Consider the following 22,570-nt stretch of genomic DNA (forward strand, 5'->3'; position numbering starts at 1 on the left):
ATTTCTTTTTTTTTTTTATTTATTTTTTTTTTTACTGTGAACATTTATAACACGCATGCTGTCTCCTGGAAAGGTTTTTGAATAATGTGACATCTTGGTTTTGACAAATGTTATTTGAAAAATATTACTCATTCGTGAGAAGGCACGCATGCTGTGGTTGTAACTGTGGACACACTGCAGCTGTGTGCCACTTTACACTAGACAAATGTCTCTCACCTCTTCCTCATGTTACGAGGACATGCTGTCACAATGTTTGAAAAACACCCTGCTGGCCTGCTATTAGTTATATATGTAATGAAGAGAGCACACATCTGAGCACACGTCTCTCATGCTGTCTACAGTCGCCCACTCATTAGACTTTAAAGGATATGATTATTCATATATTTAACACCAGAGAACTATTTCACGGTTCATATTTTAAGCTTGATCGGGAGCTAAATGTTGAGTCTCGGTCAAGATTGATGGACTGAGTGAAAGGAAAAGCTTATCAACAAATACTTTCTCTTTTGTTGCTTGAATAATGAGCAGTTCATTAAGTCAAGAGAGTGTCAACATCAATGACAAATCAAAGTGTCCACAAAAAGGACAAAAATCTTCATAATGCTATAATATGTTTTCTTAAATAGTTATATGAAAATTAAATGAATGGCTGTAATGACTTTTGTGAGAATGTGGTGTAAAAATACTAAGAAAGGAGCAAAATCAATACCACCATAGACAATTAGTGTACAAATACAGTCCTTAATCATGAATTTCCCATTTAATTCAATGTGTTGCTTCTTTATTTTTAGTAGGTGAAATCTACGAGTAATCTTTTAATATTAATATGAAATATAAATAGAAATAATATATTGATTACACCATATAACTTGTCAGACAATATTTTTAAAAATATTCTTCAGACATAATACTATACAATTTACTATACTATAATAAATAATTTATTTGATATATATTTTTTTCCAAACAGACCTGCACATACTGCTGAAATATGTCTGCATACAGACGTAAAGACATGATGCTTTATTTCCAAGATGGTGGAGAGTAAACTTTGAATTTTAATACAATAGATATAGTGTAATACATCAACCGATGCTTGTATTGTTATATTTTAGTCAAATCAATTTTTGTACAAGTTTAATATTTTCTTGCATAATTATGTACAATAAAAACCTATACTCTACTTATTAACTGTATCAGCAGGAGACAACCCTTGTGAGCGCTTTCAATACACATCTCTATTAAAAAAAGACAGCAGAGATAAAGAATAGCATAATATAAACATGTATTTACATACAACACACATAAGAACTAATCATCTACAACTGATTTTACAACATTACTATAGTTAATAGTCATTGATTACTTGATCCAAGTTAGAAAATCCCCAAATCTTAACACTCACACACTTTATTTAGGATTTATGTTATGCAATATAGGAAATAACTATATTGTAAATACAACAATGGTAAATATTTAAATACACTAACACCAAAAATGAGAGAATACGTAAAGTTTGTTTGTCAGAACTTTATCATAATTATTTTGTTACACAGCTTTTTTGTATTCTTGATTCTGATTGGCCAGTCAAGACATTCCAAGGTGTTTTGTAAGGGATAACGTACATTCAGGAAACCTTTAGATCCTGCAGGCTTGCCAAGCCTGTCCATGATAAACCTAACAGGCTCTATGGAATAACAACCACCTGGATGAATTTCATCCCTAACTTACAAGACACTTAATAACATTAACAATAATATATAATGTTGGCAGTATCACAAAATGTAACAAGTGATCCTATATTCCTCCTTCTCAGAACTGATCCAATTTCATTATCTTTATCTCTAGCTTGTATTTAATAGACCAATTTTAAATTTAAAATGATTATCAGCGTCTTATTTTGCCTGATTTTTTGGTGAAAAACACATGATGTCTTTCATATGGCCTTCACTATACATTCTGATCAGTGGCGAAAAGATTATAGTAATCAAAGTAAAGGTCAGAATAATTGGAAAGGCTGTACATACATAGAACTGGCTACTGATTTTGACTATTAACATAAAAAATGCTATTACCTGAGGTACAAAACAAACCAGGATGGACAATAAAATATGAGAGATGACTCTGAATGCTTTTCTTTTCTGCTGGTTCATTTCTACACTTTTTCGATCTCTTGGTCCTGGATGTTTCAGAGCACGAAGGACAGAAAGACAGCAGAATGAGATTATCATCACTGCTATGCAAAAAAGCACGAAGAACAAATGATCTGGATAGAGAGGCGTTTCAATGAAAATGAGCCTCAAGCTGTTGACCAGTGCGATTATCCAAGATGCCGCTGCCAGTGCAACCCTGTACTGGATGCTGTTATATCTCAGAAATGTTACCGGATGAACCACTGCCACATAATGTTCAAGACACAAGAATATCTGGAGAAGAGGTCTGACAGTCCAGTGGAGACCAACAAAAATGACAATCAGTTTATAGTTTGGCAGTGAGATGGTGTTGGCAATGATTAAATCAAAAACGCAAATAAAACAAGAAAAAAGCTCCAAAACTGCGATGTTAATTGAAAAAAACAAATTACGGGCCATGTTTCTATGAAGAAACACCCAGAGCGACCAGCAACTGATAGGCGTTCCCACGAAAAAGTACAATCCTGTAAGACTATTAATGACAAGACTGCCAAAACGTCCCTCACACATGCAGTGCCACTGTAGAATTTCCTTAAACGTGGAGACTGAATCATTGCCTTGGATGGATGAATTACACATGGCTGTGCAGAGCTGAGAAAACAAAGTCAGTTCAAATAAAAAAAATAAAAATAAATAAAAAATAAAAAAAATCACCCACCTTTTATTTGCTAAACTGGACAGAAAGGTTTCTTGATTTCTCGGCTGAACATCTTACAATTAGTTTGCCAATTTTAAACTGCGTAAAATATGGACTAGAGGAATAAAAGAAAACGCACACTACACCAAAAAGTTCTTCCATCCAACAACAAGCCACCAACATTTCCTGACTGTTCATTCATATAAATGCACCTGTGCTCATACAAAATGTTTGCATAAGATTATCCATGTTATTTTGACCAAATAATAGTGTGATTCCATGAAGCTCAATATTTGCAACAGCATATTATGAATGAAATGGTGCAATATTTGAATAATAAAAAAACATGGTGCAACCACATCTGTTTTTTAACCTTGTATGAATGCATGTGGCGCAGTGGGAAGCACGTTCACCTCACAGCAAGAAGGTCGCTGGTTCGATCCTCGGCTCTGTTGGCCTTTCTGTGTGGAATTTGCATGTTCTCCCTGCATTTGCGTGGGTTTCCTCCGGGTACTCCGGTTTCCCCACAGTCCAAAGACATGCGGTATAGGTGAATTGGGTAGGCTAAATTGTGTGTGGATCTAGAGATGGGTTGCGGCTGGAAGGGCAACTGCTGCGTAAAAACTTGCTGGATAAGTTGGCGGTTCATTCCGCTGTGGCTACCCCAGATTAATAAAGGGACTAAGAATGAATGAATGAATGACTGCATGTAATCTGAAGTGGAAATTATGTTACAGGAAGTCCTTTAAGTGGAACTAAATTAACTTCAGATTAGTTAGAATCTAACCCACCACAATAGGAACCACCAGTGGCTTAGATATTAATAATTGGGTAAATGTGTTTTTAAATTGCTATGCAAAGACATGCACAAACAACAAGCCAACATTAGCTGCATTAACCAGTCATCATCTTCTTTCTCTGCCTCAATGACATATATGAAGATGTTATAGGTGATTTAGTCTCTAAGCTCTTCATTTTTGCTTTATCAGTCAGTGGTATAGTAATTTTTTATATCTACACTCCATCTCGTTTACCAGAAAACCCACAATACATGTATATAAAAAAAAAAAACATTAATTTTGCTGAATGCCACACTTTATGGCGCTACCAGCTGGCATATGTCACTTCACAGTTCCAAGAAATCTTCCTAGTAAAGTTGGTGAGTTTAGCAGTGATTCTTATAGGTGGCAGAAGGCCTCAATTAACAGTTTGGCATTAGTAATTGGTAACACAACAAAATTCAGTTGCATTAGCAAAGAAAAAGGTTGCCAAGATGCAACCATTTACTCACAAAAAAGAGCCCTGTTTTTTCTATAATCTTAACATTCATTGATTCATTTTCTTTTTGGCTTAGTCCCTTTATTAATCTGGGGTCGCCACAGCGGAATGAACCGCCAACTCATCCAGCACATGTTTTACGCAGCAAATGCCCTTCCAGCAGCAATCCATCACTGGGAAACATTCATATACTTTTATTCACACACATACACTTCGAACAATTTTAGCATACTCAATTCACCTGTAACATGCTTGGACTTTGAAAATGGAGCACCCGGAGGAAACCCATGCGAACGCGGGGAGAACATGCAAACTCCACACAGAAATGACTACTGACCCAGCCCAGGCTCGAACCAGCGACCTTCTTGCTGTGAGGCGACAGCACTACCTACTGCGCCACCGCATCACCCAAATCTTAATAATAATAGATATTAATAATTATAGATCATAATAAGGGTTTTTGGCCTTGACACCTAAAAATTCCATACTGATCCTTCCCTAGTCATTTTGTTGTGCACTTCAATCACTGCTACTGTGTAAGAGAGAGCTTGTAGCAACAGAGCTCCCAAAGCAAAGGGAAAGCCTTGGTGGAAATGATATGGGTGGTGTTGGGTGGGCAGGCATGTGTCCTAGTCAGGGCGATGTAAACATACTACTAAGAAAGAATGTTAGAGAGCGTGTCTTACTAGAGGGAGCAGTGGGATAAGATTTACAGAAGCCGGCCAAAGTCAATCTGCATTAGATGTACAATAATCAAATACGAGTTGAGTAGTTTATAGTCAATGATACCATGGACTGATAAAAATTAAGAGAGACGGTTGAAGATTTGAAGCAACTTTTGAAAATTGAAGCAATAATGAAGAAGAATTCAGTCCAAAGGGAAAGAAACTGCAGCTCAGATTTAACCAGTGGCAACATGTGAGTATGGATCTTGTTAAAACAGACTATTGTGTGTGAATGAAACTAAAGCATTGGGTTCAGACTTGATGTTTGCCTGTTTATCTCTTCTAAAACGATTCAAGGCCACAATATATTGACAAGACATACTGTATTGCTAACCTGTATTGATATACTGTATTGAGTTTATTTCTCGTGATTTGTCTTTATATCTGATGCATAGACTTTTTCTTGTAATTGACATTTGAAATAATTCCAAATTCATATTTATTTATATACTTTATTTATTTTTATCAGTCCCACAATCATATTTTTAATTTACTTTAAATTTCATTTTTACTTTAGTTTGCTTTGTGATCGTTACATATGTGCTCACTGCTACATAAAATTTCTTATGAACATTTATTGCTAGTGTCAGAATAAAATTAGCAGTATGAAGCAAATTAATGGAGAATATTAATTCATGTATGTATATATAGGTGCATCTAGGCATGCATGTATGTTGTATTTAAGCTCTAAGAAGTGGTTCACAAACAAAGCCTTACTAACATGAGAAGCTATTAATCAAAGGTGACATGCATAGTATTTATGACTGAACTGTTTTGGTGGCCACAGCGCCTTGTCACCTGTTGCATTCCATTTCTAACATCCATTGTGATCTTGAACAAGACTAGTTTGTCAAGGTCTTTTTTCTCAAGTCACGTGTTGTTTTTTCTCTCATTTTGTCCGCACATTGACAAGTTTTAGTGTTTAGTTTTATTTAAATTAACACTGCAAGTTTAGGGAAAGTACACGTATTTACACTAAAGCAGTCACAGAACAGCATAAACACTGTTGTGTAAAGATGTCTTTACTTAAACGTGCAGTAGGTGATCTGCCAAAATGCTAACTGTTAGCATAATAGCTTCGAAAACACAGTCCCCCCTGCCGTCCAAATCTACGCCTCCTGAAATCATGAACGCACACCGTAAAGATGACAGTATTCGCCAGATCACATTATTCGCCAGTTACATAGTACTTTATAATACAACAATTCTGAACTAAAAGCTATTATATGTAGCATGTTATTAAGTTGTGTAGCAAGCAAAACTTGTCATAATGTGCAATATTTCATGCATGCAGGTGAACTACCTTTTAACAAAATAATTGACCACACAGCAGAAATAACATTATCAGATTAGTATTAGGAGGTAAACAAATCTTTAATCTAACGTTTTAAAATGTATTATCACAGTAACATACATGTTGAAAATTATTAGATATTTATTAGAAATAATATCCCCCCTTTCTAGGTTTATCAAGTACTATTCCTTAAGGGCTACATGACTCAAATATACAAGCAAAGACAACAGAGGTTATGTGATCTGGGTCATCTCTGTAGGACTACATGTACCCGAGTGACAGGATTCCCCCCACCGCCATATTTAGCTGTAACAGAGAGCAGAATTTTTCAGACGAGGCTCGTGTAATTCAGTATGTTTGGCCTTTTAGAGGTGCTGGGTTAACATATCTGAGTTAACAACGTAGACACTTCTGGTCCAGTTCTAGAATGTTTACAAAAGCAGAAATGTTGTGCTAACTTGTTCTATCATCAGGGTATGTTTAGTGTTATTTTATGCTTGCCCTTGACTGAGCAACATGGACGTTCTCATGTTCCCACCTTTCAGGAATGCAGACAGCATGATGAATATCTGTCCAGGAGTTGTAAATCAGATTATCCTATTAACTTCACACTATTCGCTGAGCAACATATTGTAGAGTGACTTCAGGTCACCATTCCACTCCTATGAAAAATATGATCATATAAGTTACATCTCGTGCTGTTAGCCCCCAGTGAGAAATGTTGAATGATTCAATCGGCTGAATGTGTGAATTTGAACATATCCTGGAGTCATCCTGCATCAGATGATCATCCAAAAATAGGATTCACTTAAATAGATATGTGACCGATGAGTGAGAGAGATGAGTGAGAAGGCTCAAATGAATTAATTAGGAAATCTAGCTAGGGTTGGCGATTCTCGCCACTCGTGGTATACGAGTTATAGGCCAGCTGCGGTCAAAAAGCACTTTTAAGTATTAAATAAAAAATTCTGTGAAGAATTTCTCTCTATTATGTACATCAGAGGTCAGAGCAATAAGTGCTATCTGATTGATTTTTATGTGTCTTTCGTATTGAAGTGCATCTATCTTGAATGTGGCCTGTCATCTCCAACGTCATTAGAAAGCATTAATTTCTCAATGTTAATGTGTTACCTGATAGATTATTATTTCAACAACTGCACCAAGGACAAGCAGATCATCTCAAGTAGACAGTGTTTCATCAGGATGTTCATCACGATGTGACAAGCTGACAAACAATTTGCTTTGGCATGATCAAGCTGAGATATACACTACCCAACAAAAGTCTTGTCACCGATCCCAGTTGTAAGAGCAACAAATAATAACTTGACCTTAACTGGATTGAAAAACTTGACTTCTAGTTGATAATTTGGATAAGTGGCAGAAGGTAGATTTTTCTGATTAATCATCTGTTGAACTGCATCGTAATCATCATAAATACTGCAGAAGACCTACTGGAACCCACATAGACCCAAGATTCTCACAGAAATCAGTCAAGTTTTGTGAAGGAAAAATCATGGTTTGGGGTTACATTCAGTATTGGGAGCATGCAAGATATCTGCAGAGTGGATAGCAACATCAACAGCCTGAGGTATCAATGGACATTTGTGCTGCACATTACATTACAAACGACAAGAGAGGACAAATCATTCAGCAGGAAAGTGCTCCTACTCATACTTCAGCCTCCACATCAAAGTTCCTGAAAGCAAAAAAGGTAAAGGTTCTCCAGGATTGGCTAGCCCAGTCACCAGACATTATTGAGCATGTCTGTGGTAAGATGAAGGAGGAGGCATTGAAGATGAATCCAAAGAATCTTGATGAACTTTGAGAGTCCTGCTAGATTGCTTACTTTGCCATTCAAGATGACTTCATTAAGTTATTTGACAGAGTCATTGCTGAGATGTATGGAGGCCTGTGCCTTTCTGATGCCAAATGATCAAGTTATTATTTTTTGATCCTAAAACTTGTATAGGCAGTAAGACTTTTGTCAGGTAGTGTACTGTATCTATAGATTTTCTGCCTGAAAAATAGTGACAGTAAATGGCAAGTGAGAACGCAGTGTAAGTACTTGAGACAGGTCTTGATTTTTTATCTTATCAATATTGATATTAAGTAAATTTTAGTACATATAAAAATAAAATGTAATTTTCACTAACAATAAAATGAAAACTAATTTTAACTTATTCAGCTTATTCAGTCTGTCTGCGAATCAGAATGCATACAGTTCTTCTTTAAAAAAAATACAAAATATTGTTATAAAATATTCATTTGTGCTTTAAAATAAAAATAGGTAGACATTATTAATAAGTGCAGTTTTGTAAATACTTAAGCTGCCTTTATTTAAGTAATATTTAGTTTACAAGTAGGCTTTTTAAAACATACTTTTAATATTTCAAGTAAAAAAAGTTTGTAACACTCATGCTGCTTCCTGGAAAGGTTTTTGAATAATGCAACATCTCAGTTTTGACAAATGTTATTTGAAAAATATCACTCATTCAAAAATCTGTCCAGGAAAAGGCACGCATGCTGTGGTTGTAACTGTGGAAACACTGCATCTGTGTGCCACTTTACACTATACAAATGTCTCTCACCTCTTCCTCATGTTACGAGGACAAGCTGTCACAATGTTTGAAAAACACCCTGCTGGCCTGCTATTAGTGATATGTAATGAAAAGAGCACACGTCTGAGTAAAAACCTCCATGAACACAACCGCTTATGCTGTGTCTATGGTCGCCCACTCATTAGTCTTTAAAGAATCTAATTATCCATCTATTCAACACCAGAGAACTATTTCACGCTTCATATTTTAAGCTTGCTTGGGAGCTAAATGTTGAGTCTCGGTCAAGATTGATGGCCTGAGTGAAAGGAAAAGCAACAAACACTTTTCTCTTCTGTTGCTTGAATAACGAGCAGTTCATTGAGTCAAGAGAGTGCCAACATCAACGACAAATTACTAAATCTACAAAAAATGAAATAATCAAATCCTTTGGCAAATTCTTCAGTGCATACTGCTTTAATATGGTTTTAAATACTAAAACCACATGCTGTACCATTTTCAAGAACTGCTTCAACTTTATGACTTAATTCTATGAAAATGTGGTAAAGTAATAGAAGAAAACTGTAAGAACATTACGAAAACAGTAAGCATGGAGTTAAAATAACAACACCTACACAATAACAGTCTAAATAGTTACTTTTTGATTTATATATAAAATGACAGTCTTTATGTGTCAGAATTTCACATTTAATTCAGTGTGTTGCTTGCTTCTTTTTAATCATTGAAATGTGCAAGCAATATATAATTTTTTATATATGAAATATTTGGGCAGCATGGTGACTCAGTCTTTAGCACTATTGCCTCACAGCAACAAGGTTGCTGGTTCGAGTCCCAGCTAGGCCAGTTGGCATTTCTGTGTGGAGTTTGCAAACTAAATTGGACGTAGTGTATGAGTGTGTGAATGTGAGTGTTTGGGTGTTCCCCAGTACTGTGATGTGGCTGAAAGCACATCCACATGCACAAAACACATTTCAGAATATTTGGCGGTTAATTCCACTGTGGCGACCCCTGATAAACAAGGGACTAAGCCAAAGGAAAATTAATGAATGTATAAAATTTGTGTCACACCATACAACATGGCAGATGATTTGTCAAAAGTTTCTCAAATACTCAAAAGAAATTATACTATAAGACTATAAGAATTAATTTAATGCTTTCTTGTCAATAAATGTTGTAAATGATGATGTAACAGTTTTACTCTGGCATTTTATACAATACATATTAAGACATGCCTGTTTTTCTTTCTCAACAGATTTGCACATACTCCTCAAATCCATACCAGGCCAGTGTGTTGGTCTCAGATGAGCAGTATTTTCAGCAGTCCACCGCTGTTATTTGGAACAACACAAGATTTCCTGTGTAAACTCGCCCAAATTGAAGCTCAGCTGCTCTTGAACCTGATTAGTAACGCTGCAGGTGGACATAATGCTGGTTATGGGAACCCCTTTATTCCTCTCTTACAGCCTTTTGGCATTCAAAGATCCTCATTTCTGAGAATGAACCAGCCTACAGGTGTGTTTACCCTTAACAGAAAAAACATGGATAACATCCCTCAAGTGTTTAGTTTCCCCTCATCACCAGTCACAGAAAATAATACAGTCATTGCAAACAAGATTAGTGACTTTCTTAGTCCTATGATTAGCTCTCAATACCAGTCAAGGACAGCCAAAGCAATGATGCGTCCTGACAGACCACAAACTGAAGAAGTTGAGCCAAAGCAACCAGTAATGCGAGATATTGCAACAGAAAATCTGATCAAAGTTTTAGCCAGTCTTGGCCTCTCTCTTGAAGACTTGGAAATACTCAGTTACTTTCCAGACAACCAGCTAACAACAGAAAAACTGCCCCTCATCATACAAGACATCCAACGCCACAAAGAGACAAAGGGTCTTGAATATGAGCACGATAGATGGGACTCATCTAATCATGTGAGATCATCCAGAAAGTTATCATATGCTCCTGGGAAGTATCATGATCAAGATCAAAGGCACAGTGAATGGCAGAAATGTGAAAAACTAAGTTCCTATGAACAGTCCTGTAGCTCCAATTTCCATAGGAGCACCCTCAGTGCAGAAAGATACAGCCCATCAGAACTTGTGCATCAGAACTTTTCTACCCAGTCCAGAACGCTGAAAAGAGTCATATTGGGTGAGTCCACAATAAATGATACAGACTGAATTGTTAACTAATTCTGCTAACTAAAGTTACAAAAGCTTAGTATACTACTGTATAATATTTAACTTGAGTGTCATGGTGGGTATCACAAACGCCAGGTCCATTGTTCGAGCCCTGGCTAGGTCAGTTAGCATTTCTGTGTGGAGTTTGCATGTTCATGTGGGTTTCCTCTGGATGCTCTGGTTTCCCTCATGTGTTTTGGTTGGACTGAATAAACTAAACTGGCCGTAGTCTATGTGTGTGAATGAGAGTGTATGGGTGTTTCCCAGTGCTGGGTTGCGGTTGGAAGGGCATCTGCTGTTTCCACTGAATTTTGACAGAAAATGACTGTTTTTTTTTTTTTGTCTGTTGTTTTGTTTTACCCACCCTGTTTTATGAAAAACAAACAATTTGGTTTTATTACTACATTTCTAGCCTCAACCCATAACTTTAAGGGGGTTTGAGGACATTTTTAATAGTGAAAATCTAATCTATATCTAATATAGTGGCAATAATATAATCTGATAAGGCAAAATCCTTATTTCATGAATGTATGCATGTACAATAGCCTAACAGTTAAATATATGTTCAATGCTATTTTAAAACTGTTAATTTATTTAGAAAAACTTTGGTGACAAACGTATTGCTTAAAAAATATTTTATATATGTTATATCATTAATATATATATATATATATATATATATATATATATATATATATATATATATATATATATATATATATAAATATATAAATATATATATATATATATATATATATATATATATATATATATATATATATATATATATATATATATTTATATATATACACACATATTGGATTATATAATGTTAAACACATTGTTTAGAACAAAGAGTTTGACTAAACCATTGTTTGTTTACCTTCCAGGAAATAAAACCGACGCTTTTCTTAAAAGACCTCCATGTGGGCCTGCTGAAGTCACCAAACTGAGGCCTGGTTCAGTATTCCCCCCTTCTCAGTCAAAGTGCAGCATCCGTCGCTGTTTTGGCTATCGAGACTGTAACAAAAGAAGACGTTATACAAGGAAAAGATGCTTTTCATCTTCACAAAGATATGCCACTTCCATTACCTCAAGAAATGATCATCAACAGTCTTCATTTCCAGACGTGTCTGAAACCACGAAAATTTACACGGCACAAACTTCGACACAAAGTGTATGTTTATAATACGAATTTTGATTATTGATATCGTCAATGAAATAACGTCAACAAAACATTAAGATGTAAATTTTATCTCAACTGTGCAGGCTGAAAATAAAAGATACTTTTTAAAAGAATTCATACTGGCAGTCTCGTGTGGTAGCAAATTCATAATTGAGAGGACAGTGACCTCTAGTGGTGAATGGAGTGCAGTTAGTTCATTTACCGGAGAGGAAACTGGTGTTTCGAACTGCACTGCATTTGCAAGGTCTCGAGTTTTACTGATTTACCTTCATACTGCACTGTGTTAAAGTCTCTTTATGTTTTCTAACAGAAAGGTGTGATTCGTGTGTCTGGAGTCCCTCTTGATTACTCAGAGAGTGAGCTTATCAAAATGGCATCCCCGTTTGGTCACCCTGTTAACATTTTAATGGCAACTGAGATTGACACAGCAACCTGTCTTGAGTGGAAGAAGGTAGGTGCTATTTAATGCCCTAATATTTAATAATGAAAAACAACACATTTACAGAAACTCTAATGTTATATTCATAAGAGTGGGAAGTGAACACCAGTTCACAAAGGGTTAATTAATGGGAGAAAGGAGCTGTAGACCTAGTGTATTTTAATGTCATGTTCATTTACATTCATTCATTTGGCAGAAGCTGTATCCAAAGCAAATTTCAAATCAGATTTTAAAAACCACTTAAAATCACCAGAGAGCAGCAATAAATGCCATGAAAGTTTAGCAGTTTTTTAATACACACACACACACACACACACACACACACACACACACACACACACACACACAAACAAACACAAATACAAGTCTACTGCACACATGCACATCACACACACACACAGAGAGAGAGAAGGCGTGTGTCGTACAGATGGTTTGTCAAGCCCACTTCTGAATGGCACAATGTTTTTCAGACACATAGAGTGTTCAGTGTCTGGTCTATTGCACATGGAGATTTAGGCCTCCACATGTTTGTAAAATAATCATCATTACCCTCTTCATTTTTTGTGATGTTCATACAATCATTATCAAATCGACCAGTTTATTGCACAATATTAATGTATTTGTGTTAACATGACCAGAAATGTAAACCGGAGACAATTCCAAGTACAGTTAGTCAAAATAGCACTGTAATGCTCTCTAGTGCTTTGTTCTCCTTCTTATTCTACCATTCTTGGTTAAAGTAACCGCATGCAATGCAGATTAATCAGTTAAGCTTGCAGCGCCGACTGATGGTAGAAACAACCACTGTATGAATCAGACTATTTCAGAAACTTGTCCCTAAATCACACTAAAATGTGTGTGTTTTCCAGGCTTTATTAATTCTTCCAACTAAATCCTCAGCCCATGAGATGGTGAAGGTTTACTCTGCTATCCCACTCCACATGAGAGAGCAAAGTTTGGAGCTGGTGTCCCAAACAGTTGACCTTAGTTCACCTGTGAGTAGGCACATTAATGGAGGCATAGAAATGAACATCCTCTTGTGGCTTAAATAAAGTATGTATATTTGTTCTAAGTGTTTGATTCAGGCCTACTTTTTTTCCTCAGGTTTCAGTGTTTCATGCTTTTGTGAGGCCGTTAATGTCAAATGTAAGTATGTCTTGTTCTCAAGACATAACAACATTTTTAAGTGATTTTTAAAATCAACTAACTTCTTTAGGGATTGCTGACACCTTTGGACCATTTATTGGTTGTGTGTAACATGCCAAACAAGCCTTGCGCTGCTACAGGAGTGCTAAGGCTGATAAAACCTTTTGGACAAGTTTTACAAACTCTGGTGTTGAATAGAAACAAGGTGAGATGTGCTGTTGCACAACAGTAAAGACATCCTTAAAAACCTCTCTTAATTTGGTTGTTTTTATTCATGACTTTAGTTTGATCATTTTAATCTGCAAGGATAAGTGAATTAATTATACTTTTGTTTTCATTATTAGGTGAATGCAGATCAGTGCCTTTCTAACAAGAGCAGTGTCCAGATGGTTTTAGAGATGGAGTCTGCATCGGTTGCTCTATCTGTATATGAGTGGTCTCGAAAAATTCCTTGTCTTTATCACAATCATCATCTCTCTTTCTTCAGAGGATGTGATATACAGGACAAAAGCTGATGGTAAATCAGCGTAATATCTTCACAATTGTTTATTGTTTTGTGTTACTTTTGTAATAAAATACATAGAAACAAGGTCATATTGTTGTCTGATGAAGAAGAAACTAACCATTGCATGTCACATAATAATGTAATTTAAGTACTCATTTGTAAATATATTATCCTTTGTAGTGATATATGGTGGTTATTCTGCTGTGGCGACCCAGTGAGTGAGAAATCATATATAATATTTTTAATGAAGTCATTTAAAGTTTTAAATTGGGTTTAGTTTATCCAGTATACTGGACGATATTTATCCAGTATCAAACAAAGAGCTATAAAAAACTATAGGCTAAATCCAATTAAATGATCACTGAGTTCACAATCTAACCTCAGAACTAAATCACCCCAAAAACGTTTCTTATTGAAGGCACACAAATTAATACACATGTGGAAATATTATTTATTTAAGCCAGATAGCTTAAGGCAGTTTGGTGGTCTGTGAACAGTTTTGTATTACAATTAAAAGTTCAAATGAATTTCTAATAAGTTTTATATCAATATAAATAGTTAATAAAATAAGAAGGAAGATTAAACTACAGTAAATAAACATTTTAAGATCTATGCATATTCTATCCTAAAAATGCTATTTTTTTTATATAACAAAATAAATGTTAAATCAAATTAATCTTATTAGAAAATAAATGTTTTCCAAAATGAATTTAAACCAAATAAAATGTTTAATTACATGTATGTTTTTTGGGCAGCACGGTAAAGCAGCCTCACATCAAGAAGGTTGCCAATTCAAGTTCCGGGTGGACCATGTTGGTATTTGTGTGGAGCATGTTATCGCCGTGTTTGCGTGGGTTCCTCCGGGTGCAAAAGTCAAAAGACATTAATTAAATAATTTCAAGACGTAATTGAATTTGAGTAAGTGTAGTGTGTGAATATAAGAGTGTAACATTTATTTGGAAAAATAAAACAAATTATTTACGTAAAAATCATATGGTCAAAGAGTATGAACATGGAGGTTTGAAAACCTTAGATTTTGAATCTCCTCTTGGCACTTTTAGAGTTATATGGTTGAAAGAGTGTTTAGCTAAGCCTTATTCAATATGGTATCATATCCCAAATAATTTGTTAAAAAAAACTGGTGGCCTTGAATTTGTATTAAGATGTTATTATGATTGTTCAAAACTTCCTTTGAAGTTGTCTAATTTTCATAAGCAAATACTACTTTTTTGGAACCTTGCTTCTTGTTGCAGTTGTAACAATTTTAATTTATTTTAATGGTAAACATGCCTTGCGATGTTGATTGTTCCCTGTTTTGTGATGTAAATGTAAGAGTGTATGGGTGTTTCCCAGTGTTTGGGTTGCAGCTGGAAAGGCATCCGCTGCGTAAAACATATGCTGGATAAATTGGCGGTTCATCCCTATTTAATAAAGGGACTTTGTATAAATGTATGTATGTTGTTTAACTACAACTTGAGTGTTTATACTTTTTGAATTTAGGGATTGATGTCCCTCACACAATTCAGAGATCTGAAGTATTTGATTTGATAAAACAATTTAATTTAACGCTATTAACTACTGGGTTATTACATTAATCTTGTTTGGATTAAGTCCGTTTGCATTTACAAGAGTTCTGAAACCAATATGTTTAAAAGTACAAGTTCCCTGACCGGGAATCGAACCCGGGCCGCGGCGGTGAGAGCGCCGAATCCTAACCACTAGACCACCAGGGACAGGTATTGAAAGAGCTGTATAGATCCAGTATGAGCAAGTACTGCCCATATATATATATCATCATTGACTGTCATAATATTTAAGGTTATTGCGGTTCTTTCCGCTGTGGCGACCTCTGAAATAGAGACTAAGCCAAAAGAAAGTGTATGAATGTGTGCATGCTCATGATTCAGATCCTATCGTCAATATCTTTGGCGATTGTAGTATTTAATGAAATCACCAACATGTAAATTGCTTAACGATACAAATGTAATTTGCATTGTCAGTTTCTTGCAAAAACACGCTTGAATTGAGTAGCAGGGCCTGCAGCAATCATGTTGAAATCTAAAAAAAAATTAAATATCAGTCAGATGTTGAAATACCGATGATGACCGACAGGACGCGCCCGCGACGTGTTTGTTTGAAAGGCCCACATGAGCACTCTGACGTAGGCTTGAAATCTAGCCAGGTAACGGTGTCGGTGCAAACAGGAAAATTACCTCTTTTACTCGACTTATTTGGAGATAGATTAGAGCGACAGACGCGTTACAATGCCGGGTAAGTCCTCTTAGCTGCTCATATCTGTGAAAAGAGCCATGTTTAATGTTTTGACTTTGAAACTGTTGTGTGCTTCTCTCACCCTCTTTGTTTTGTGAAATGGTTGCCTTCGATTAATGCGTAGAGTGGCGAATATAAGTAATACAACAGATGTAACGTTAAGTGAAACGCAGATTAAGCCGATGAAAACTCACTTTGTAGAGTTTTGTGTGTAGCGCTGTGAGCATGGAGGCCTAGTGATGTGTCTGCGATGCAGGCTAACTCGCGCATTTAGCACGCTACTTAATTTAACGTTACCACACGAAAGCCTTTAAAACTATTCAACACAACAAGCACCACATTTGCTTAAATGGCAGGTGGGTAACCTTCAAACACGACTAAGTACGGTCATAAAATGGGGTTTCACGTGGAAAGAACGTTGTTGTTGTTATGTGTCGGCGGTGGCTCGTGCTAACGCGCATAGCTTCATAGTTACAATATACACTAACGGGGCGTTAGACAAACGTGAGCAAGTGTTTAACTTTTTTTTTACTCAAGCGAAGTTGTTCTCGTAAGCAAAAAAGGCTGTTTTAATTTGAGGCTTTCTTTAATAGTTTATACTAAAGATAGTTATCCCTTGAGCCTTGGCCAGGCCTCACGTTACAATGAATCAAATCCATGTGGAGAAAGATGGTGTCGACTGACCTCCTCTTTGTCTTATTTATGCAACACGCTGATAGTTATTAACAGATAGTTATATAATGATCTTTAAACCGTGTGTGTTACGCACTGCGTCGTGTAGCGGGCATTAGAAAAGCTTAATAAACGTTATCCTGCCTTGAGTTTGCCACATCAAACCACTAATTTGCCAGCGTGTTTAGTGTTTGTACTTTACAAAGACACCAATCATATTGCTGTATAGTTATATAAAATGTGTGTTAATTATGCTTTCATGCAGTTAAATCATTTATTTATCCCGTGTACCGCGAGTGTTGATGTAAACATGTCTTCTCACGAGTCTCTTGTGTTCACAGGCATCACTTTTGTCGTCTGTCTGTCTGTACTCAGGCTGTTGATTTCTGTTTTTTGAGTATTAACATTGCGTTTACACTCCCAGAACCTGCTGATATTAACAGTCCGGAGGTAGCAAAGACACCAGGAGGCGGCAGTGGACAAGGGAAGGATGAGAATGTTGTGAACGGACACAAAGAAGGGGATGCAAACCCTTTCGCGGAGTACATGTGGATGGAGAACGAGGAGGAGTACAATAGACAGGTCAGTGTGAAGCTGCTTAATGTGTGACATCTCAAAGAACACCTTTTGTGCTGGTTGTTTATACACACTTGAAAATGGGATTTACAAATTAGGTTAAAGACTCTTCAGAAAGAAATTCTCGTTGCAGTCATTTGGTTGACCTGTATTTGAAATAAAATGATGCCATAATGTGGTTCGACAGATTAGTGACCGTTTGTGTATTAAAAGAGCATTATATCTTTATCAGCAGTCAATTGTAGTATGAAAGAGTTTGTGTCACTTTCAAACCAAAAAACTTCTAAATTTAAAAGATCTAAAACTGTTTAACCTTATGTTAAATCTCATGGACTGTAATTGTGGATATGTTTTGTTTTATGTTTGATAACCCATAAATATTTTGTCATCAAACGTTGCTAAATATGGTTAAATGCTTTTTTTTTTTGTTAATCTAGTGCATTAGTAGAGGGAATGGTTTGGATGAAGCTAATGGATTTCTTAAGACTAGGAAACAACATGAATCGGTCTCAAATCAAATCACTTTTATTGTCACATCATCAGCAGCACGTGTGCTATGATGAGTGAAAAGCTTTTAATGGTGCAAAGTAATTAATACAACACTTGCACAATTAATTTATTTCTATTTATAATTTATGTATTCTCTCTCTCTCTCTCTCTCTCTCTCTCTCTCTCTCTATATATATATATATATATATATATATATATATATATATATATATATATATATATATATATATAAATTAATATATATATTTATATTTATATATTAATATATATTTATATATATTTATAAATATAAATCAAAATTATCAGCCCCTTTTTGAATTTTTTCTTTTTTTTTTTCTTTTTAAGTATTTCCCAAAATATGTTTAACAGAGCAAGGAAATTTTCACAGAATGTCTGATAATATTTCTTCTTCTGGAGAAAGTCTTTTCTTTTTTTACATCTCTTAAAATGGTTTATAATCAAGTGCATCCAAATGTAGTTTTATGGATATAGCTTTACATGAATTTAGGGAACAAGGGAAAGAAAATATTTGAAATGGAGCACAAATGGAAGTCATATGGAATGTTTAAGTGTGTGTGTGTGTGTGTGTGTGTGTGTGTGTGTGTGTGTGTGTGTGTGTGTGTGTGTGTGTGTGTGTGTTAGATAAGGGTTGTCGTGTTTACCATTAATTAATCTTATGATACTATACCAGCTGAAGTATGACAATACCAAGTAGTATTTTGGTACTGTTATTAATACCTCAAATTACAAAGAGAATTGTCAGAAATACTATATTTTGTTACAATAAGCCTACTTGAATGTAATTCAAATCCCCTTAAGGTCGAAAAGTATTATTTGCACTTCACCTAAAATTGATTTATTCTTTTTGTTTATATTGTAGATAACTGACCAACAAAAATACATTAAAATAAAGATGCAAATTATACCAAATAAAATTTGTTACAAAAAAGCGTTTTTCCAACAAAATTCGGCTATATGTAGTGATCAATGTTTCCTGTTGCAATTTTGAGTGTTTCATCTTTTTTTTCAATCAGTAATTCAAAATTGCACTGAGTTCTTTTAAAGAAATCATTGCGGTCGCTAATAAATCTTATTAACAGGAACAGAAATGGACTGAAGCATTACAAAATGTGCAATAGGCTACCATAAAAGGTACAAATTCTCCAAAGTTTTGCAACCTTAAAGTGCTCCAAAGACTTTTAAAATAGAATGGGTCATTGTTGCACAAAGGTGTGAGCATTTCAGTGACACTTCCACTTGCAACATTATCTATTGTAGATAAACCATTAATGGCAATACTACCATTTACAAACTACAGTGGCATCGCCAGTATTTTGTTGCCATAGTATCACCATACTACCATAGAATGGGTAAACCGTCCAACTAATGTGTTCTTAGTTTAATGTGAATAGCAAGAATGGTATTATCGAAATACAAAAGATAAAAATATTATCATCAATAAGAACTTTGTATGAATTAAATAATTGGTTTTTAACCATTAAAACTAAGCTTTAGTTATTTTGGAAGTATAGTTTCTGTGCATTTACAAAAGTCATTTGCAGAGACTCTTTACACAAAGCGGTGATTCACTCGTAACTGAAAGAAATATTAGTTATATGTAGAGCCAGACAGAATCTGCAGACATTTTTTTTTATATTTCTGTGCAGAATTGTGTTTAAAAAAGAAAAAAAGTCTGTATTGCGCGGAATGATTTTGGAAGTATCATAACTAAAACTTTTTATATAAAATAAAAATAAAAAACATTTTAAAAATAAAACATTCCACAACTTGTATTTAATGTTTACAATACAAATGCAGTTAGATCCACTCAAGTCTCTCGTATAATATATCTATTAAGAGATATTCCGTCACAAACTTTATTGTAAGTAAATCATATGAAATTTTCATATTGGCCAATAATAGTACTGAAATTATTTAAAAACTAAATAAATATAAATTTACACTAATAAGTAAATGGACTCGGTGATGGGCTCAAAATCTGCAGATTTCTGCACATTCAGATTCTGTGTGGGCCTAGTTATGTTTCAGAACATCTTCAGTAAACATTTATTTGCTTATTTATAGTTGAAGTCAGAATTTTTAGCCCCCCATTTTAATTTATCTTTTCTTTGTTAAATATTTCCCAAATTATGTTTAACAGAGCAAGGAAACTTTCACTGTATGTCTGAATGTATTTTTATTCTATAGAAAGTTCTTTATTTTTTGGCTAGAATAAAAGCAGTTTTTAATCTTTTTCAAAAACATATTAAGGTCAAAAATTATTATCCTTTTTAAGCTATTTTTCGATAGTCTACAGAACAAACCATCGTTATACAATAACTTGTCTAATTACCCTAACCTGCCTAGTTAACCTAATTAACTGTGTTAAGCCTTTAAATGTCACTTTGATCTGTATATAAGCATCTTGAAAAGTATCAAGTCAAATATTATTTATGACAATCATGACAAAGAAGAAATTATTCAGTTGTTAGAAATGAGTTAAAACTTATGTTTAGAAATGTGTTGAATCTTTCTGCTGTAAATATATTTGTTTCCTTGGTTGACACTTGCTTAAATGCAGATCACTATTTATTGGTGTACAATAACAAAACAAATTGAGAGTTTGCACTGGGCTGAGAGATGGCGACTGCACAAGTTGAGGTTCAATTTTGGAAATTTAGCTTAAATTTAACCGCGAAGCTGACTGGTGTTAAAACATTGATTGACCTCACATCAAATATAGTCTGATTTGTTTAGTTTAACACTTGCAGTTTATTTTTTACTTGCATTTGCATCTAATTTGGTTTCTTCATTGAGTTAGAAATACTGTAATGGTTTTAAAAAAATCTTGCAATTTGGGCTTATTTACAACAAACCACATTATAATGATTAACAGCAGACCAACATTGAAGTATGTCAAGTTTAATGTGAATCCTCCCAGTCGCCACATTATGCTAAATTTGATCCATCTGACACTTTCCTGCAGGTGGAAGAAGAGCTGTTGGAGCAGGAGTTTCTTGAACGCTGTTTCCAGGAGATGTTGGAGGAGGAGGATCAAGATTGGTTCATTCCTGCCAGAGACCTTCCATCTGGAGTAGGGCAGATCCAACAGCAGCTCAGCGGCCTGTCGGTCAGTGACGGAAACGCCGAAGACATTGCAGTAAGTCTTACAGCTCTTATTATTTAAAAGCTTGAGTATTTCACTTCCAGATAAAAAGTTGTCAATTACTCGCCCTCAACTAGCTTTTTTCTGTTGAACACAAGAGGATGTTTTGAAAATGTAGGTACTTAAATAGTTAATGGGTCACCATGGATTTTCTTATAAGAGAAATATGGAAGTCAATGGTGAATATCAACTAGAAGTGTAAATTCTGGAAGTGAACTGCTCATTAAAGAAATATCACATCCTTCCAAAATTGAGTCTCCACATCAAACATTTTTCACTCACACGCTCTTCTCTCTTTGTTTTACAGCGCAAGAGCAGCTTGAACCCAGAAGCCAAGGAGTTTGTTCCAGGTGTGAAATACTAGAGACCCTCCAGTCAGGGGCTCCTTTATAGAGACTTTATGTGACCGCTGGTGGCCGGGGGTCACCCTCACACATACTTCAATCTCCCTGGGGTTGTGTGGGGCTTGATGGGGTGGGGCTTGTGGGTGGGGGGGTGCTGGATGCTCTTCTATAAGCTTTTTATTTCCGTCTGTCTCCATGTATAACGTGGGCGGGTTACTCAGTGTAATGTTCCTATTGGACCGCTGCAGATTGTGACTAGTTCTCCTGGAAGATCTTTGTATTAATCTCCGAGGAACAGTTATGTGATTTCCACTATTGTGATAGTGACTAGCAGTTTGTCCCCGTGTCATTGCCATTTTCTTTTCTTTATTTTTTTTTTCCTGTCTTTTCTTTTAATTTCTTTAAGAGGAAGTTTGGCAGGGAGGTGTGTGTCATAAGAGTGGGAGGGGAAGGACTGGGGCAAAGGAAACCTGATAGTACAATGACCGTTGACAGGTGGACCATTCTGTGATGGACCGAACTGGTGGCAGCTGACAACATTTGAGGGATTTTCACAGAAACATTTCTCCTGTTTCTTTTTTTCTCCTTCTTTCGTTGAAGTTCTGTCACAGTGTGCAACATGCATTAACAAAAATGGAAAAAAATAAATAAAACAAGCAGGTTCCCTCTTGGACATGGTGGTCTGTCGCATTGGTGTCTTTGTGTGTGGAAATCATGTAGCATCGTTTTTTTTGGGGTCTTTTTGTGCTACAACCTGGGGCGTAGCAACCGGGTGGGACGGGGGAATACGTCCCCTGCACTTTTGGAGACTGGCCATTTAGAAACAGGGGATTAAGAATGTAAACCTTTGGATTTCATACAGCGGTCCCCCCACCACTTTTAAAATGTCCATTACAC

The 22,570-nt window shown here is 35.5% G+C and overlaps 5 protein-coding genes and 1 non-coding gene across 7 annotated transcripts in view; 2 read left to right on the forward strand and 4 right to left on the reverse strand.

Annotated features, from left to right (window-relative positions):
* Positions 1-11,870, reverse strand: part of LOC147837457 (uncharacterized) — a 40,226-nt gene extending 28,356 nt beyond the window's left edge. Inside the window, 1 exon segment of the mRNA XM_087237455.1 lies at positions 11,742-11,870. The gene's annotated coding sequence lies outside the window, so the exon portion shown is untranslated.
* LOC147837451 (uncharacterized) overlaps positions 1-12,217 on the reverse strand; it is a 79,997-nt gene extending 67,780 nt beyond the window's left edge. Inside the window, exons 1-2 of the mRNA XM_087237456.1 lie at positions 11,951-12,217; positions 11,742-11,878 (exon numbers count right to left, since the gene is read on the reverse strand). The gene's annotated coding sequence lies outside the window, so the exon portion shown is untranslated. The remainder of the gene's footprint in view (positions 1-11,741; positions 11,879-11,950) is intronic.
* LOC147837463 (uncharacterized) lies at positions 1,157-2,873 on the reverse strand. Its single transcript, XM_087237465.1, has one exon. It carries the CDS (start codon positions 2,769-2,771, stop codon positions 1,896-1,898), a length of 876 nt encoding a protein of 291 aa, XP_087093591.1. The 5' UTR covers positions 2,772-2,873; the 3' UTR covers positions 1,157-1,895.
* si:ch211-89o9.4 lies at positions 4,660-14,223 on the forward strand. Of its 2 annotated transcripts, none has more exon segments than NM_001145593.2 (8): positions 4,660-5,025; positions 9,934-10,829; positions 11,749-12,035; positions 12,355-12,495; positions 13,353-13,478; positions 13,588-13,629; positions 13,700-13,834; positions 13,974-14,223. In NM_001145593.2, coding segments are annotated over 8 exon segments (1,860 nt in total). In that variant the 5' UTR covers positions 4,660-4,963; the 3' UTR covers positions 14,145-14,223.
* A 1,572-nt stretch (positions 14,224-15,795) lies between these two features.
* On the reverse strand, positions 15,796-15,867 carry trnae-cuc (transfer RNA glutamic acid (anticodon CUC)). Its single transcript has one exon. It is a non-coding gene; the product is annotated as a tRNA-Glu (tRNA).
* A 439-nt stretch (positions 15,868-16,306) lies between these two features.
* Positions 16,307-22,346, forward strand: paip2b (poly(A) binding protein interacting protein 2B). Its single transcript, NM_200766.1, is given in 4 exon segments — positions 16,307-16,405; positions 17,502-17,659; positions 21,150-21,323; positions 21,637-22,346. Coding segments are annotated over 4 exon segments (396 nt in total). The 5' UTR covers positions 16,307-16,398; the 3' UTR covers positions 21,694-22,346.
* Positions 22,347-22,570: the final 224 nt, after the last annotated feature.

This window comes from Danio rerio, chromosome 1, assembly GCF_052040795.2.
Source record: "Danio rerio strain M-AB ecotype USA chromosome 1, GRCz13ab, whole genome shotgun sequence".
Classification (NCBI taxonomy): Eukaryota; Metazoa; Chordata; class Actinopteri; order Cypriniformes; family Danionidae; genus Danio; species Danio rerio.

Bases quoted from the DNA above. Each gene is read 5' to 3' on its own strand.
- LOC147837463 (XM_087237465.1), bottom strand. From the start codon at position 2,771: ATGTGTAATTCATCCATCCAAGGCAATGATTCAGTCTCCACGTTTAAG.